Genomic DNA, 20,354 nt, shown 5'->3' with positions numbered 1-20,354 from the left:
GGATTGGTTTTGCTGCAATAAAGCGCCTCACCCAACTCGCTATGCTGTAACCCGAATTCCACGAAATCAAAAACTATGGGACGTATATCAAATAATTACGATTGGGTGCCATGACATAGTAGCCACAAACATTGCCGATGTCAACTGGCTCGCGGCTTACATAATTTGTAATTTCGTGGTTTTTCTCGTAGCGTATCATGCACGTGATGTCTGCAGCGCTTGCGGCTTGTTGACCGAGCTCACTTGTAAGACATAAATGTGATGAAAGACCGTAGTTGTGTCGAAAATTGTCGCATTAATTAAGCAGAAATCCAATGTCTGATAGTGGATCAATCCAAACTTCTGGTCGTCATGGAGAACGAAATTCTAACGAATACGAAGAATTTCTAGGAGATGGGATCGAGTGTCCAACTTGCCGTGGGCTAGGAAGAATCAAAAGAGGTATGCTTGATGTAATAGACATTTTTATGCAAACAAAACAAGTTCTATGCAGTTATTTCAATAGTATTCATGCTAATGTTTGCTCTGACAATGCCTTAACGCTGCTCAAAAACTAACAGACCAAGTTGGCCCTTTGCGTTTTTTCTCTCGGTTTGTATTATTTTGTTATCCTTCGTTCCAAGATACGCCGCGTGCCAGTTGCCTTATTTTAGGGTTTTACGCAGATTCGTCTATTTGTCAAGGTGGGCTCTTATATGCAGCTTTTGTCAAAAAGATTTTTATGCAGATCCGGTTGTTGACTTTTGAAACAAGGCCATTCAATTTGATGCGATTTGTTTTTATTTCACGTGACTCTTTGTTCTCAGTTTAATCGGTAGTTTCAAAAACTTTTTAGTAAACATAGCAAATGTAATGTCACAGTCATAAAGTCAACCTCACAAAAAGGTATCTTTCTTGGACACATGCATTACAAAACAACTGTTCTTTCTCTATTTCCAATTTTGTGTATTGGTACTTTTCAGGGAAGAGATAACTTTTATGTTTTGGTTGTCTATTGCTATCCGCAGCATGTGTTACTATGTAGTGCCGTCTACCTGTTGTAGGAAGGGCAGCTCAATCTGGCTCTCTTGGCAGCATATGTCTAGCACGTACACAAAAGTAGACTCATTCAGAGACATTCTTAATAATTTATACCAGTTGTTTATTACTATTAATTTACATCAGCACGCTTTATAGTAGCAATAATCCAAAAGTTTAGTAGTAATTATATCTTTATAAGAAAAGCATTAGGTGTATTTGAATGGTTGAATGTATCAGAAGATGCTACGACAAAGGGATTCTGAAAGTATGAAGATGCTATATATTTCCATGTATATACAATGTATATATATAGCATGTATGCTCAATGGGAATTGTGGATAGGGAGTTATGTAAGTGTGGGAGAGTCTCTACCCTATGGTCTGTCTGATGGTAGTACTTAATAAAGCCGCCCATCAGCAATCCTTCAAACAACGTCTTTACCTGAAGAAATGTTTCTATGCAGACGGAGAAGATTGCACACAGCCAGATTTCATAAACTAGTTGATCGTCAGGCTGATGGCACGTGCAGTGTTTATGTTTGTTTATGGTAACCTATTTTGATTGTCTATTGCTTTTTATTTAAAATGTTACCGAGTACTTTGATGTGATTGTTACAATAGGTAACTATGTCAATGTGAGTTGCAGAGGAAGCAATTATCTTAATAGACTTCAGAACTCCTGGCTAAACATCTATATTATTCCTTTAGGATATTTCAAAATAGAGGCATGTATTATAGCCAGCATACATGTCGATTAGCAGAATCTGAGGACATATTAATCAAATACACTACATACCACATATACACTACATACCACATATACACTACATACCACATATTCACTACATACCACATATACACTTGACAGTACATGTATGCCTATATATATACAGTCAACGATGGCTGCTCAATGCTGAATGAAATGAGTATAATACGAATAGCCGAAAAGGAGAAGCTAATCTTTAAGTCAAATAGTAACGCATATATCAAAGAAATCACAGTCATTCTACTGATGACGCTTCATTTGAATAACATGACTCATCTAGATTTGTACGACAGTCTCAAGGCATGGCCACAGGTAATGATTTTGTCGTTCATTCTGACCGAAATCACGAAATGAACGAAAAACACAGAATTATTCGACTGAAATTCACAGAATTGTCTGAGTTGTGCATGCATACCGAAATCGTCGACGAAACGCTTTTAATTGGCTAAACAAATTGTTAGCGAGCACGATTCTAGCAGCTTTTGCAATTTCTATAGTCTGCGGCACATAAAGCGACACGCAAAAAAATACTAACGCGATTTGCCATAGTAAGTACGATGCAGCTGACCTGATTGCGCTAAAGATGGCAACTCTTTCTAAAATGAAACTCTTGCTGCTAAAAAGAAATTGTTATTAAAAAAGAAACAATTTGTAGCTACAGTGTCCGACCCATAAAGAATCAACAATAGCGCATTCTAGGCAGTTGCATCGTATGTGCTATGTCGAATTGCGCTGGTATTTTTATTGTGTGTTGTGATATGTGTCTTGGACTATAGAAATTGTAAACGCTGCTAGCATCGTGCTCCCTAATAATTTGTTTAGCCAATTAAAAGCGTTTCATCGACGATTTCGGCGTGCATGCACAGCTTTGACGGTTCTGTGATTTTCGGCCGAATAATTCTGTGTTTTTCATTTATTTCGTGATTTCGGTCAGAATCAACGAAAAAATCGTTACATGTGGCCGTACCTTTAGAGTATGCAAGAACAACGGGGAAATAGCTATTCAAATAGAGGAGCTTTATTGTTATTAAGAAAGATATATTTCATTAGTATAGATTTTGGTTGGTTATATCTAATTGTTTATTGTTAGATTCTGAGGCATTGTGTATATGGCCTAAGAGTATTTACTTGTGCAAACTAACACCTTTTCCTGTTGAAACCAGTAATGGAGTCACATTTTTTCACATATTAAAACTTCAAATATAAAATATACTTATAGGATCCGCAATTCCAGTGAAAATATACAGTTCAGTGAAACACTTTGTTGTTTATATATATCTATATATATATATCTATATATATATATATCTATACATATATGCAAAGTTTTTATCAAAGACAATAAACCAGTTTACAAAATGACACAGTCTAAGGCTAAGGCAGATTAGTCTGTCTCTATTGGTCACATGGTGACCAATAGAGACAGACTGATCTGCCTTAGCGGCAGCCTGCCTACATTGTGTGTGCAAGTCAGTGTCCTCCCCATTCCGACTACATGCACTCAGCTGTAAGAAGTGCGTTCATACCCTTAAGGTCCAAGCAAACTAGGCGATTTTATCGCGTGCGTCATAAGGAGGGCGGAGATATCGCTGGCGTGTGCCTAAACATACTTGAGCGATTCACCAGCAAACGATATAATGGGCACGCTCACAAACTGCCAATAAAACTTCGTATCATTAGTTTCTTCAGAGTAGTTAATAAATTTAGGTAAGTCAATATGGCGCCGTCTAGGCAACGACGTAAACATCTTCCGCTTTTGTTATTAGGCCTATCTCACTTTCACGGATTGTACACTGCAAGAAGACATAGGAAAAAAAGATTCTTCTATTTTTAGCAGTACTATTTTACAATTTATATATATATAGTTTACTTTATAGTAGTTTTGTATATTTAACTTATTAAATATTTACCGTTCTCAAGATGGTCAACCTGCGCAACGATTGAGTCCAAATGTTGGTTTTCAACTAAGACATTTTGTGTGTTATGTCTTACAGGCCTTGGTGTTCTTTCATTAAATTTATGAACAATTCAGTGTTCGTTCTGATGATGTTTCGATTGCAACAACATAGCAAAATGTTGCTGCTGTACATTGGTAAACATCGATAAGAAATACTTACCCGCCATAACATAGCATTCTGGGAAAAAACCAACCAATCGAAATGCATCTCGCTACACAGCGATAAAGCTGTGATGAAAATGTCTAGCGTTATCACTTTGCATGAGCTCACTGAACGAGATCTAGCGCAGATTAACGCCGCACAGCGCAATGTCGGGCTATTCATCGCGTAGTATGTTTTCACCTTTAGACTAGAGGGCTGGTCACACACTCGGTGTGAGCAGAGATAGGCAGTTGGTAAAGGAGTGGTCATGCTATCGTTAACTCGAAATAAGCAGTTTAGCTATTGGCCAGTCACTCGGCATGAAATAATGAGTCATGACGAGTGATTCATACTAGAGATGCCCCCGATTCTAAATTCACCAGCCGATTCAGATACCGATCCTATATACCGATTCTTGTTGAGAAATAATCCGATTCATATACCGGTTCAGATCTTTTGTGGTACATAGATAGTTGTTAGTTTTATTATGCAAACATAGATATAATGCAAAGAAAATATAAATATTAATGTATTTATTTGTTTGTATTTATTGAGAATATATATATATACACATATTCACATACTGACATACCGTGTGTAGTAACAAAACAGTCCATGTTTCTTGTAATTTGTAAATAAAGGTAATTACTGTTAGTGGTACAGTTCTCTCTGTTATAACGAAGTCTCTCTTCTATTGCCGAATAAACTGCTGCTCTTGTACAAGTTTAGAGCAAATCAATGTTTCTTTTAATTACCGTTAGTGACTCATTTCTCGCAGTAAGAATTCTCTTCTATCACTATCAATGTAGCCAGCCGCACTGAAGGGGGACTCACTTGCCACAGATGATGGTGGACAAGCTAAATACCGCTAAGCCACTGGGGTTACCGTTTTTTGTACGATACAAATGATACATTGTATCGTCAGGATCAAAAGAGTGATAGATAACTTTATGCATCAGCTGTTTAAATTACTTTCGTAATGCTAGTAAATAGAAATATTTCACTGTGTTGTTCTCTCCCACCTTTGTTATCTTGTTCGTGATTGACTGCAAGGAATCGTATCGTTGTAATTGGGAAATACCACACTTTGTGATTACGTCCTTACTAAAGCAAGAAGGTTCCTCAGCTGTGTTGATCAGGCTATAGACATGAAATAAATTGTGTGGCAGGCTCGCAATTCATTAGGTAAAAGTAAGGAGCTTGCAGCTGATGATTTTTTATTAGTGTAGCAGGCTAAAATACGGTTTTTTGCTAAATAGTTGATCTGTAAAAAGTATCTGAAGTTTCAGATTTTTTAAGAACAGATCGGCCGATACCGATTCAGATACTTAACACCCATATCGGCACAGATACCGATTCCGATACCAAAATCGGGGCTACTCTAATTCATACATACTTGTTACATACTTGTTAGGCCTTGACTATTATACTGCACCTACTACACTGTTATTCATTGTACCTATTACACTTTACCTATCAGGCTGTACCCTTTACACTGCTTTATTTAGGGAATGAAGAGCTAGTAGCCCTCATCCCAGTCAATGATAAGCGTCTCAAGCCACGTAAAACGTAAGTCAAACTGGAAGCACTGAACCACAACTTTATGTGGTTGGAGAATTTAACTTACCAGTTTGATCTCGTTTTTCAAGCATTTCAGACCCAATCAAATCAGATTTGAAACAAAACATTAAACACTTTTTATTTCACTTGGTGAACAAAAATTTGTGACCCAAACACGGCAATAAATCGAGAAAACCTGACAGCGCAGCATGATTATCAAGTGGTGTTTTCTTTCGTTATCTGTAACGTTCAACTGTTGTATGCAAAGTGGTCATCGCAGTTTACAAAATATTGACTCTGGTTTATGTTGATAGAATGTATTACTATATTTCATTACTGTTCGTTTAATTTGATGCGTCATGGTATGTTTAAAGTTAATGGTTAAGTTTATATTTTCAGCATTCTCTATGTGGGTCTTTCCATTCTCATCTGTGGCACAATCGGTATCCTCCTTCTCTTTTTCCTGCTGTCCAGATCGGTTACACTTGATTCCAACTTGGACACTATCTCTCCAATGGTGCTCTCGCAAGACAACATCACACACTACCTGTTTGTCAGGTATCAGGTATGCTAGGCAATTGCCATACCTTCTTATCTATGCTTTTATTATCACATGTTGTATCACTGACAAGTTGACATTAGAGTTGGCTCATGCAATATTGGCTGCATGCCATGAAGAGGTTCTTCAGACGAATCTGATGGTTGGACCGAGAGCATTTTATTATATAAAACCTACGTTGTTCTGTCTAAAGGTAAAAACGTGCAAGCGGGGTTTTTAGCGTTTTCGAGGCGATATCGTCTAGGTAAACGCCGACATGATCCGCTTTCAGCAAACGAATGTTGGCGTGGCACTCGCCAAGCCTACCTCGAGTCTGATGATTAGTTAATTTATAGAAAAGTAAATTTTATTGAAAGGTTTGTTGAAATGGAAGGTGAATGATCAGTTCTGTGTGAACATAACCGATTATGATTACAAAAATACTTCATGAAATTTAACAACTAAACAAAAATTGTTTACGCACTAAAATTAGGAAGTGGTGAACTAATACACTATGTTTTACAGCATTACCAAACATTATAAAATTGAACAAAATATGAATAATCTATTTTATTTATTATGTTGATTTGTAATCCTTAACCACTATTTTTTTATTGCTTTTTGTATTTCATACTCTTTGTTCCTTTTGTACCTTAGTGTAAAGCAGTGAGCAAGAGAAGTTTCATTCATTTCTTTATTGCCACCAGCATGTTGAGCTGAATCGGCGACTCGCGATTGGTGACCAATAGAGACAGACTGATCTGCCTTAGCGGCTGCCTGCCTATGTTGTGTGTACAAGTCAGTGTCCTCCCCATTCCGACTACATGCACTCAGCTGTAAGAAGCGCGTTTATACCCTTAGACTGAAGGGCTGCTCACACACTTGGTGTGAGCAGAGATAAGCAGTTGGTAAAGGAGTGGTCATGCTATCGTTAACTCGAAATGAGCAGTTTAGCTATTGGCCAGTCACTCGGCATGAAATAATGAGTCATGTTCGCTGATTCTGGGGAGGTAATTCCTTATTTCGTACAACTCTGTCGAAATACTTTGTTCCGCATTTCACAAATGGCTGGTCAACTCTCAACAAATACTAGCTAGCACTAATAATTAAGAGGCCATTACTACAGAGCTCTGTTCATGTTGGGTTGTCTGTTAATAACATGTTCATGATATTAACAGTATGTTGGAACAGTTTATCTAATCGAATAAATTGCTATGTGATTAGATACTGATGGGAGACTGCGCTGCTATCGTGCATAAACATTTTAAAGTTCATGTATTTAGTTGGCACTGTAGGCTTTGCTATTGTAGGTGCCTGTGAATGTTACCAACAACAACTATCAAGCCGTGACAGTCACTAGTCTTCAGGTGACTGTCCTCTTGTACGGCGAGACCAAGCTTAACACGAGCACCAATTATACTCAGGTCACAGTTGGTCTACGGTCGACACGGCTCCACTATGTTACTTTGGAAGCCACGCTAGGGGCAAATGGGGACACAGCAGCCGTGGTGTAAGCTCTATTCGGTACTAGTGTCGCTGTAGTATTAGCTTGCTCCTTGAAGTTTATGTACGAAGACCGAGAGGTGAAATAGCAATATTTTGAAATGTTAATACTAGTGTCAGCTTTGAAAATCACACTGAAAACTAAAAACAAGCGAAATCTTTTGCCCTTGCAATTTATACATAATGATTTATATTATATTTGTAAATTTGTAATATAAGTTTAGTATACTCGTTGTATTAGTGGTTTTGCTAGGGTCAGCAATCCGGGTGAAGGTAAACAAAAACTTTTTTCATTTGTGATGATCTGGCAATATAAAGTAGGTGATATCCGTTATCTATGAAAGCAAGAGACCTGCTGCCAGGTTGTCATGCTGTATCTCAACAAAATAATTAGTCATCGCTTGGCTGTTACGCGATCAGTTCTGGCGTTTGCCTTATTTACTATCGTTATGTTCAAATTATGTTAGGGAAAGATTTTGCGCAGACTGTCAAATTTTGATTGTGCGAATCCATTTGTTGTCCGCTACTTAGCAACAGGAGCATTTTAGTGGAAAGAACTATAAAAAAATATTGAAAAACACAAAAACCATAGTTTTTGCCGCTACACTTGTCCTTTATTTATTTATCACCAAACCCAATTCGACCTTTTAAATGTTGTTTGATCATGTAAAGGTATAAAATTTGGGAATTTTTAATCTGGTATTTTCCAATACTTTTCAAATAAACCACTCCATGCCATGTTGATTCATAGCGATATACAAAGCTTAAAGCCTGTTGATGAGCCTAGTTATTAGTATTATTATATGACTGTGTGAGCCTAGTTGTTAGTATTATTATATCACTGTGTGAGCCTAGTTAGTATTATTATATCACTGTGTGAGCCTAGTTGTTAGTATTATTATATGACTGTGTGAGCCTAGTTGTTAGTATTATTATATGACTGTGTGAGCATAGTTGTTAGTATGATTATATGACTGTGTGAGCCTAGTTGTTAGTATTATTATATCACTGTGTGAGCCTTGTTGTTAGTATTATTATATGACTGTGTGAGCCTAGTTGTTAGTATTATTATATCACTGTATGAGCCTAGTTGTTAGTATTATTATAGGACTGTGTGAGCCTAGTTGTTAGTATTATTATATCACTGTGTGAGCCTAGTTGTTAGTATTATTATATCACTGTGTGAGCCTAGTTGTTAGTATTATTATATGACTGTGTGAGCCTAGTTGTTAGTATTATTATATCACTGTGTGAGCCTAGTTGTTAGTATTATTATATCACTGTGTGAGCTTAGTTGTTAGTATTATTATATGACTGTGTGAGCCCAGTTGTTAGTATTATTATATCACTGTGTGAAGGTTGATAGTTTGAACTGCAAAAATTTGAAGTTGTGTATTTTTGAGTTTTTTCATTTATAAAGTTGCTGCCATGGTCAGAGAAAGAAGCACATTGAGATAAATAAGTTTGGGTTTCTTATAGCATACGCTAACTTGTGCACTTTATTCCAACTTGTTTTTGTTTCACATTCCACTGAAGATGAAAAGTGAAACAGAAGCGCATATAGTCATGTTGATTAGTTGTGGTTAGTTTGTTTAATGAGCAGACTACCCACCTTGACCCCTGTGTTGGCAGTTTGACATGCTCCACCTAGTTTGACATGTCGCACCTAGTTTGACATGTCGTACCTTGTTTGACATGTCATACCTTGTTTGACATGCCGTACCTTGTTTGACATGTCGTACCTTGTTTGACATGTCATACCTTGTTTGACATGTCATACCTTGTTTGACATGTCGTACCTTGTTTGACATGTCGTACCTTGTTTGACATGTCGTACCTTGTTTGACATGTCGTACCTTGTTTGACATGTCATATCTTGTTTGACATGTCGTACCTCGTTTGGCATGTCGTACCTTGTTTAACATTTACCTAAGCTGACAATCATACGATCATCAATGATTGTATGATTGTACCAAATGTTACTCAAGTATTTTAAACCAGTTGCTTCATGTTTTATCCCAACTTACCATAAAACCTCTAGCTGAATGCCTTAGCGCTGTATTTTTAAACCCTTCTACAGTCGCGTTTAATTAGAGGTGACGTTCGAGTAAAAGGTGGCGCTGGATTTTTCGACTTACTCGTCAGCATTTTGGGAAGATAAGTTTTACCCTTTCATGGGTGATGTGAATGTCGCCTAGATTTCGCACTCTTCTTCGGGCGGAGCAGCATTAATGCCATTGGCCTCGGCATTTTTGCTAAGCTGTTTTTCATGTACGTTAAAGTATCAGACCGAGTTGAACAAGGCGCTACTTTGATTATAAAATATTAGCGTGCTATGATTATTAATCATTTCGACGGTGTCGCTTTCAGAGAAAAATTTGTAAAACTTTTGAGTTAAAACATGGACATACCGCTTTTTATTTTAAAACTTTTTTTTTAAAAGTTAGAATGCGCGATAACAAAGGCTGCTATTACGTCGTATGGTATTCCTGAAGAGTATTCTCATCGCTCATCAAAACAATTTAAAGTCTTTAGGTCAGATTGTACACCTGATCATGGACGAATCTGTAGACAACGGTTATGATTTAGACCTTAGTGACTTTGAATCAGAGTGTAGTTTTGATGATTGTGACGATTGATCCTTTCAGGTACATCGTCACTAAAACCATGGCAGCTACTACAGCAACAACGAAACAATTGTTACTGATGTAACCAAGCCATTATTAGTACTTATTTGTTGACACTTTTCTACAGATCACTTTCTATTATAGGCTCTGAAAGATCACAGGATGTCAAAGTGGAAGGAGGTGGCGGTGTTTTTTTAACCTTTTTTCTATAGGGACGTTTTATAAGAGGTGGCCTTCAAATAAAAGTGTTTTTTTTATAGAGGTTTTACAGTAATATCAAAAATAATATTGGAACTAATCTTTTACCAATGTTAGCTAGCTCCATGACATTCTCAAGTTGCATCTGTAATCGAAAAAAATTGTTGCTTTAAGATAGATTTTCAACAGTTCGTTGATAGCAAATATCACCTTATTAGCTACAGAGCAGCGATACAAACCTCTTTTCTCTTATGGATTACTATTGTAATGCGTCGGCTCGAGGCCAATCCGATGACGTCTCGCTCGTGGAGCACTCAAAAAGTGAATTTATTTTAACAAGGTGGTAGGCTCCATGGTGGTGGCGTTGTACCATTGTTATAAAACTTGTCATGTATCTCTAGTTAGCATCTCACTATACTACTGGCTATTGCAGGCAGACATGTCAGATGCCCTCACCTATTCTATGGAAGTTAGCAGTGGATTTTGAGTGAGTTATGGCTTTTGTCTACTTTTGTACATGTAAAAATGTAGTTAAATGAATACTAATGTTGTTTGTCAGATTTTTTTTAGACAAGCAGTGCTACTTCTGCATTTTACTCCGAGAACCATAGGTGAAAAAGCCACACGTAATAGGTAATACGTTACATAAATTTATGTTTTGTCCAAAAGTGTTTTGGATGTCACTTCACATTTGATTATATTTGGTGGAACATCATTGTTTGCTGTTTGCTCACTATTTTTATGGCTGCTCAGGTTATCCATTATTTTTGTGCGGTCTCAAATTGAGCAAGAAAGAATATGGTATGTCACGCAGAGGCCTCATAGGCTTGTATAACCAGCATTTATGTAACCGACCCATTAGTACATGCTTATGCAAGCCATTATTACCAGTCTTTCCTAGAGAAAGTTTGATATTCTTCACTGCCCTGCATAGGAATACTGCTGGCAGGTGGAGATGTCCTTTGTTGGAAGATACCTGGGTTTCCTACGTTTCTGTCTAACCCATCTAACCTAAGATTGCTTTAATAAGCACGTTCTATGTTATTGCAGCTCCATGTTATTGCAGCTCTACGTTATTGCAGCTCTACGTTATTGCAGCGTATTTTTGTGGCTTCTAAGTTGGAAATTTATAGTCGATTCACTTGGTGAACCAATTGGACAGGTTATATAAGGCAAGCTATCAGCTGTTGAGATGAATCGTTGATGTAGTTAAATGGTGTTTTATTGGTTGTATTCGTCATGGCAACACTCGTTTGTAGAACCGAGCTATAAATCTTTAGTTATATCTATCACGTGCTGGACTTGTGCCAAGGGCTAGTTGTTCAAAGGTCGAGTGACGAGTGACTGATATTATTATCTCTTCACCTACTGCTGAATACATCACTGAATATCATGGAGAGTCATCTAGGCATGCAGTTTGGTCTGTCTATTTTCTATAACGACAGCATACTTGCCTGCCATTAGGCTGTCTAAAAAGAGCGCAGCACAGTCGCTAGAATAACCACCCTTTTCATGATCACCTGTTGGATTTTGCAGCGTCCAAGCGCAGATAAGCTACCTTACCTCTAACCAGACGGCTTCTGTGACACTTTACAACAGAAAAATATGCTGTCATATCAACAAGTCTCCGGAGACTGAAAACCCATTGAATATAGGCCTGCAGTGTTCAGAGATGGAGCCCAATTAGGGAACTACGGATGTCTTTACAATCGCTCATCTCATTCAAGCTTAGCTTCCACTAATATATAAAAATATTTAGGCTAATTTGTGTCTCACTTACGTATTGTCTTTGGTTGTCTCTAACTGTAAATAACCAGAATACCAATTAATTATTTGAGCTTTTTTATAACAATTTTTGTTTGTATATCAACTATGTCTGTAAGTTTTTATTTTTTTAGGTGCTGCTAAGGTAGTGCATATTTTTAGACAACTTTGGCCAAGCTGCGTTGGCCTTCTTGCCTCAGTGGAGAGGGTTCACTTCTTCAAATAGTCTTGTCTATTTCACCATCATATACATAATACCTCAATGATCTGTTTGTCAATAGCAAATTTTTCTTTGTACAACGCTTACGTTATTGTCTGAGCTGCAATTCATAATAAATAGGTTAATGTGTGTAAGACTTGGTATTGAGATAGTGAGAAGAATTTGCCATTCATATCGTCTTTATATTTCCAAATAAATACTATCATCTCACGAGTAATTCATCAGGCAGAACGCAGTCTTTGTTCGCTGTGTGCACGACTGATGTATGATAGAAGTGAATAATGCACTGACAAAGATCTGAATGGAAACCTGTTTTTCTTGTCGAGGGCTAGAGAATAAAAGTTCCATGTATTGATTTGTGTCGGATGGCAGGGGAGGTTGAGACAACTCCATGTAATAAAATTACAGTGTGTGGCAGATGGAAATCGACCAATAGAAATAAAAAGTAGAATGCAAAGGTAACTAGTGGAAGTATAAGGGGTGAAATTTGAAATAACACTCGATTACTGGCCCGGAGCAAAGGTGTTATAGTTTGGGTTTCCAATTATCTTTTTCTGTTCTTAATGCACCCATAGTCTCTACTGGATCACTTTTCTTCACATGATCTTGCACAGCCTTGACCCTGTAAACAAAGATTACATATGTGGTTGATTAAATGCTATGACAGATTCCTGAGCACTTGCCTTTGTAATTAAGCCTGCTTAGTGTCGCATCAGACATGCTTGATAGCAACAGCAGAAACCATCCAAAAGCTTTAGCTAGTCAGAGGTTGGTAGGTCATGTGTGCTCGTGCAAACCAAGTCGCTTCAAAGAGGAAGCAAGTTAGCTTTGCAAACTGTTCACATGAATCTTAGAAAACTGCTAGGCACAAAAAGTCTAATGCTAGCATTGTGTGATGGCAAGCAGTTCTACACTGCATTCGCAGCATTCACATGGGTCAACAATGATATAGAGTATGGCGTCTCCTGAATTTTATGTGAAACAGGCTGCATGGCAGGCCTGATTCACATACGATTTATGAATCATCGTGACACCACAGTATCATATTATATGAAAAAAGAGCAATTAGAAAAATAACAATGGGTGCCAACGAACAACCCATCAGCTGCTAGTGACTCAGCCATGCGTCACTAGCAACTGACAATAACTACATAGTTTCTTGATATTATACATTTATATATATAAATAAATTTGGTGATGCAAATAAGTATATAAGTGATGTTCATTAATCTTTGTTTGCCTAAAAAGAAAATTGCTTTTCCAAAAATCTCAATGATTTTTAGATATTTCAATTTGTGAAATTATATATCAAAAGGAAGCTTGTACTCTTGGTCAATGGTTGATATTATATATGAGCGAATTAGACTGAGTGGTAGTTTGTTGCAGTTCTTTAAAGGAATGGAGTCAAAAATCCTTTTATTTCAAACCGAACAATAGTATTAGTGAATAATCTTTGAAGTTGAAGAAAATGAGTAAATGTGTCAAAATGAAGTTCTGAGATGAAGGCTCAAGCTTCCTCTGATGTTCCATACATGTTTGGCTATAAAAAAATACATGTAAACTCACCAGCATTGACCAATACAACAGCATAATGTTGAATTTTACAGAGAAAAAATCTTTGATCGCTATATCGGTGCAAAAAAAAGGCTTTCGGCTAAACTTGAAGGGAATTACATATTCCAAATTCTACTGTCACAACATCACGACGAGAATCCAGCAAAGACATGGTTGCAAGACAGTGCACTGCCAGTGGTGTGAGCTCTAACAGTACAACAGAGATTGAGAGAAAAAAGTTTGACATGAATAAAAGCTCAGAAGATACCAATCATTAATGAAACGCGATCAAAAAATGGTTATCAAGGGTAAATAAATATGGAGACTGGAGGGTTGAAGACGGCACAAGGTTAGTCAGAGTCATCAATATTGGTGGAGCCCCATGGAGGTAACAGATTTGTGGCTAGAAGAGTAGGTAAAGAACATCAACCAGAGTACCTTTTACAGAGGATAAAATGCCTGGCGAGTGTTATGTCTTACATGTCAGCAAAGGGACTTTGAAGTAGTCATATTGTTAAAAACACTGAATGCATGTGTTTACAAAGAAATTCTGAAAGAAAATGGTGTGATCAGCTGAATGCATGTTTGGGGACGACGATTCTTGGATCTTTTAAGATGACAACTCTCCCTGCAACAGATCATGAGTCACTAACTAATGGATGGAAGGACACGGAGTGAGAAGACTCGATTGGCCGTCAAGTCTCCGGATCTCAATCCAATTGCGAATCTCAGGAAGATACTGAAGAACATTCTCAAAAAGACTCTTTTCATTCAAAAGCACGCTAACACAAAACATTTTGGCGAGCTGGTTTCACGTAATCGAAGAAAATGAGACACATACATCTTCGGGTCATACATGCCCCGACGATGCCAACAGGTCATACATGCCCCGAAGATGCCAACTGGTCATACATGCCCTGAAGATGCCAACTGGTCATACATGCCCTGAAGAAGCCAATTGGTCATACATGCCCCGCAGATGCCAACTGGTCATACATGCCATGAGACTATAAACAAAATGTTAACAGATGCTTGTAATGCCCCAACAACACTTCAGGACCCCAACTACTTCAGAAAACTGTTCAAAGCTTACAATCCACATTAAAACACAGAATGCACAACTATCACAATTAATAATAATCACAATTATAAATAATATATATACAACAATATATATATGAATATATAATATAAATAAATATACAATATGTAGCAACACATACAAATATATAATAAATATATAGTATATATAGTATAAATATATAATAAATATATAATATATTTTTTAAACTTCGGTTGCCTCAAATATAAAAAAGCAGGATATCAGCAAAATTAATTTTATTCTCTTTCCATAAACATCTAGCCAATGGGTTATTGACTCACGGGGACAATTCTACTAATCAGCAGCCCAAAACAATATTTAGAACAGATGTCCATTAACACTTTGAAGTCTAACATTGTATACAAAAACAAGACCCCCTGATCCTAGACTATTAATAACTTTCAATCTACTGTGAAAGCACCTAGGATAGCACAACTCCTTTTAAACTTAATGTCATATTGAAGCTCCTGCATGCACAACTCTATAAAAACCAAAACCGAATATAATAGTTTTTTCTCACACTCTTTCACAGAAGTGACGTTTTAGACGTAACTGAAAACAAAAACAAGGTTGATGTAGACCGAGCCTGATAGAGTGTACATTTTTTATTAATAGATAAAAAGTTATGGTGTAAAGCTCTTGTCGCTGAGGACAAGAACCTTGTTAGTTTTGTTTATTTTTGATCTTCATTACTAAGAGCTTCAACCAGCGAAAACTAATGTTCCGACGGCAGCCATTTGTCATTTCTAAAGTTGACTACAAGTGCCCTCGCTATTTCAGCGATATCTTAAGAGCTAACAGTTCAAATGACTTGAAAATTTGAAATTAGACTGAAAACATATTATGAGCTACAAAAATCTACTAAAAACACACAAATCTACAAAAATCTCATAATCATGTGTAAACCGGAAGTATGAAAAAAAGACAAAGCAAAACTACAAAGCGAAGTGCACACGGGGAATAGGATCAGATGGGAAATCATTTCATACTGTTAACATGGCAGCCAGGTAATTGATAGCTTTTTATAAATACTGACATGGCTTTGATTGCTGGTTGCTATAAATTTGATTGGCTAATAGCTGTAGATTTGATTGGCTAATAGCTGTAGTTTTGATTGGCTAGTTGTTATGATGTCATTGCCCGAGTAAACTGAGTAAACAGAGGTTCGCCAAATGAAGCACAATTCAGAGCCTTCAATTTCTGATTGGAGCTTAGTACCTGTTAGGGCTAAGCTTAGACACAGAGTTGACATTTGAACTAACGATGAGCTGTGTTCACCAATATGCCATGGCTCTGCAAACTACACCATATCTAACACCCTTATTATCTCATGCAAGTTAACTAGTGTGACCGTGTCTAACTTACTTTACTCTCATAAAAGGGTTGATTTTCATTTCCTCATCAATTGTAGAAGGAATGGTCGCTTGACCAGCAGCTCGTAGCTCCTACATCAACCAGATAGGAAAATGGGGTTAGAGTATGTTTGAACATTCTTGGTCAAACAAAACATGTGACAAGCAGACATTGAACGCATGCTATGTGTTATACCTGTTCGGATCTGAGGATAACATTTCATAGAAAAACGGCTTACTCTTCTCTACCATGAAGAAAAAAGACGGACCCACATCCACCAAGAATTAAAACGAATAAATGATCTGCTCTGCTGAAATGAGGTGAAACAAAGACATACCATGCAACACAACTAGTAATTTTTATATAGTGACTTGCTGTTGTGCTTTGCTTTTCCATGACTGGCCTCAAACACCATGTCTACAGAAACTCAGCATAGGAGAGAAAAAAGCAATAGCAACAATAAAAATACAAAATTAATATCAATATTAAAAGTTAATACATTATATGAATTATTTTTATGCAAAAGCATAATTGAGCTATACGGATATAGTTGAAATATATGGTGATAATAAATAAATGCCTTCAGACATCCAACAGTCGCGTTTGCACCTTTGCACCATTACCGTGAGCTAGATGAGAGAGCAACTCCTAGTGGTATATGTACCTGATGAGTATTTAGCGTCTAATGTCAGACTTGTTCAAGTTGTTATGTTCAAAATGTGCTAGTTATATAATGAATGTCTAGTTACAGAGATATTCAATGCGATTTCGTGCTTCCAACATTGATGCTTCATCGTTAAATACATGTGTTAAATACATTGTCTATCATGGCTATCATTGTCTATCATGGCTATCATTGTCTATCATGGCTATTTTGGATAACGGGTCCTACGAAAGAGCCTTTGACATGGAAACTGTAACCTTTTAAGATTTCAACTGTTATGATAGAAGCCAGTCCTTATCAATCAACACTAATAAAAAAGGGTGTAAAGAAATGACTTTAACGCTATTTACTAAATTGTATTTACTATTGATTTTAACCAACACCATGAAAAGCTATCACTACTAAATATAAATAACTTCAAGCGGGAGCCACTGAAATTGTTAATAGACAGCAATAAACAACCAGAAAAATTAAAAACCATTTATAATGTGCTCAGCAGTTTGTTATGCTTTCAACATCAATACAAAGGATATATTTACACAGAGTCTCAACCCCTCTCATCTGAGCTAATATCCATGACAAATGCCCAAAATTCAATTGCTCAACACATCAGGATGAGCTACAAATTTAGGATTTACAGCAATTTGGATACTCAGGAAGCCGGTAGAGACAGACAACTCCACAACACCAATGGTAAACTAACCTGGCACTTGATGAGCTTATCTGCAATGTCCCGGTTGTCTGGCTCAACGAGCTGGGCAAACTTCAAACTAGTGACTGTGTACTCGTGGCCACAGTATACTCTCTATAACAGAAACACAGAAAGGGTAGACGTTCACTCATTTAGCTCCTTGAAGCAAGTACTCGTAGCAATGAAAAGAAGGAACAAGATTCTGCAAATGTAACAAACATAGTATGGATGAAGACTATTTCACACTATATCGCCATATCCCGACATTTTCTTTTCAGCGTTCATCATCGATATGTGAACTGGGGCAGATAGCATCGATGAAGCCTAGTATTTGATTTGAGCACACGAAGACAAAAAGGTTTCTTTGCGAAAATTAGAACACTATAACATTATGTCACAGAGTATTTGCTGATGCAAACGCGCAAGGGTTTGCGATAGTGTGAACATTGTTATTATCAACGATCATCGAAGCATTGTGGCATCAACGCCGAGATAGTGTAAACCAGCCTTACCACACAACATACATGATATACATCCCACATTTTATGTTAATGCTGTTTGTTTAAAACTGTTCCACAAGGAAGACTCGCGACAACCTTGAAGCAAATACACTAGTATGAATTTCTCCTTTTTGCCCAACCGTACATGGTAGAAGCAGAGACTAGCTTCTGGGTACCGACTACAAATGCATACACGAGACACTGTGTGAGCGCAGAAGGTACCGTTCTGAGCAGATCTAGAAAGTAAGGAGCTAGATGCTTTGTCAAACTAAATTACTCGTCAACAAAGCAGAAATAAATAGCTATTGTGAGTGGTACACTGCATGCTACCATACAAGCCGTAAGTACACGCCGTACATACACACAATACATGCATAACATGTACATATTATGTCATGTACATATGGTGCGTACATACATGCTTCATGTAAGTATAGAGTTTATGATGGATGATAAACTGACTGATGGAGTAGATTATTAGGGTCTGAAGAAGAGAAAGTGCAAGACAACAGCTAAATCTCTCCATCATCCTCCCCTTGTGAACTCCCTCACCGTAAGCAATTAAAGGATGTGTGAATTACTTAATGAACAGAAATAGTTAAAAAATATGGTGAACATGGACCACTTGTCATTGAGAACATGGAATACCAAAAAATACTACATGATGTTCAGACACATATTATGAGAAACAATATTCTCTCATAATTGAAGTGGACATGTTCACCTCAGCATCATCTCCGATTCAAAGCAAAAGTAAAGTTTGGTTCAAGGTCTATAAACCTTAGCAGTAGCATCTAACAGATAACTCACCGGAATCTCAACAGTTCCCAAATGTTCTAAGAGCAACCGTAGTCCAAACGAAGATGTACAAACACTATAGCAAACTCTACGCTGACAGACTTGAATGATAAACATAAGAGTATTTGCTGTACTGCAGCCAGAATAACCAAAAGTTGAGTCACTATGAACATCAATAACAAATAAAAAACCACGTGATGAGCAAAACTATCTAGCAAGGCTTGATTTTCTACTTTGTATATTTTTTTCAGCAGTCACTAGCAAGCCTTGTGGCAGCGGTGTGTCAGCATTGTGTCAGCAGTCACTAGCAAGCCCTGTGGCAGCGATGTGTCAGCAAGCCTTGTGGCAGCGGTGTGTCAGCGTTGTGTCAGCAGTCACTAGCAAGCCTTGTGGCAGCGGTGTGTCAGCGTTGTGTCAACAGTCACTAACAAGCCCTGTGGCAGCGGTGTCAGCAGTCACTAGCAAGCCCTGTGGCAGCAGTCACTAGCAAGCCTTGTGGCAGCGGTGTGTCAGCGTTGTGTAAGCAGTCACTAGCAAGCCTTGTGGCAGCTGTGTGTCAGCGTTGTGCCAGCAGTCACTAGCAAGCCTTGTGGCAGCGGTGTGTCAGCATTGTGTCAGCAGTCACTAGCAAGCCCTGTGGCAGCGGTGTGTCAGCGTTGTTCTAATTGAGTGTTTAGCAGGGGACAGAGACAGACTGCTTTCAACTCTTAAACCTTTGTCCATTTAATTTAATAAAAGAAACTTGAAGACAGCTACAGGTTTAATAAGAGGAACATTATAGTGGCAGGTTGACAAGTTGCTAGGTAAAGCTGTAACTATAAACATAAGGCGACGACCAGTCATCTTATCAAGATTTCAGATTATCTACTAGAGTACCGTGTTTCCTGGTAGCTTCTGTAAGACCTCAACCAGAGCGTGGTACATTTGTTCTTTGGTCCCTTCAAAGAACTTACCGCATGCTGCTGAGAACAGCGTATCTCCTACAATCAGGGGAACAAAAGCTAAGTTTTAGTATGTAGTTTAATAAACTGAACTTTAACCTTGTAATCATCTAAAATTTTATTGTCTATCTGTTTCCGGTTTCATTTCCATTATAACTTATAACGAATAACGCTAAACTGAAAGAGAGCAAGCATCGTATCACTTTCAGGGGTTGTGAGAGGGATTTCCGCAAATAGCAAATCGACAACTTCGTTATTTTGGCGTTATCAGCACACTGACTGCCAAATCTTGAAAGCCGAGAAACATTTTTGTTAATACTGTAAGGTGAAAAAATCATATAACAGGGACATCATAACCCACGGGCACACTATACTAACATTATCAACCATATACTATCCTCAACCCTATACTAATGTTTCAATTTACCATCATAGAGATACGAAATGTAAGTCTGTG

At 37.6% G+C, this 20,354-nt stretch overlaps 2 protein-coding genes across 3 annotated transcripts in view; one reads left to right on the top strand and one right to left on the bottom strand.

The window, feature by feature from the left end:
• Positions 1–166: 166 nt before the first annotated feature.
• LOC137395166 (transmembrane protein 106B-like) lies at positions 167–12,504 on the top strand. The gene is made up of 6 exons (XM_068081993.1): positions 167–441; positions 5,393–5,453; positions 5,844–6,009; positions 7,293–7,492; positions 10,744–10,797; positions 11,847–12,504. The coding sequence occupies exons 1-6, from the start codon at positions 315–317 to the stop codon at positions 11,995–11,997; spliced, it is 759 nt and encodes a 252-aa protein (XP_067938094.1). The 5' UTR covers positions 167–314; the 3' UTR covers positions 11,998–12,504.
• The window catches only part of LOC137395165 (hydroxyacylglutathione hydrolase, mitochondrial-like), a 21,792-nt gene continuing 13,893 nt past the window's right edge, over positions 12,456–20,354 (bottom strand). For both annotated transcript variants that reach the window (XM_068081991.1, XM_068081990.1), the window contains exons 5-8: positions 19,833–19,936; positions 17,671–17,772; positions 16,316–16,395; positions 12,456–12,916 (exon numbers count right to left, since the gene is read on the bottom strand). In XM_068081991.1, coding sequence (XP_067938092.1) covers positions 12,820–12,916; positions 16,316–16,395; positions 17,671–17,772; positions 19,833–19,936 — 383 coding nt within the window. In that variant the 3' untranslated portion in view covers positions 12,456–12,819. The remainder of the gene's footprint in view (positions 12,917–16,315; positions 16,396–17,670; positions 17,773–19,832; positions 19,937–20,354) is intronic.

This window comes from Watersipora subatra, chromosome 4 (genome assembly GCF_963576615.1).
Source record: "Watersipora subatra chromosome 4, tzWatSuba1.1, whole genome shotgun sequence".
NCBI classification, from domain to species: domain Eukaryota; kingdom Metazoa; phylum Bryozoa; class Gymnolaemata; order Cheilostomatida; family Watersiporidae; genus Watersipora; species Watersipora subatra.
The sequence above is the reverse complement of the archived record's forward strand: the minus strand, read 5'-3'. Positions and strand labels throughout refer to the sequence as shown.

Coding starts and splice junctions, on each gene's coding strand:
- LOC137395166 (XM_068081993.1), top strand. CDS start 315: ATGTCTGATAGTGGATCAATCCAAACTTCTGGTCGTCATGGAGAACGA. Junction 442..5,392: donor GCTAGGAAGAATCAAAAGAG/GTATGCTTGATG, acceptor TGCTTTATTTAG/GGAATGAAGAGCTAGTAGCC. Junction 6,010..7,292: donor ACCTGTTTGTCAGGTATCAG/GTATGCTAGGCA, acceptor TTGCTATTGTAG/GTGCCTGTGAATGTTACCAA.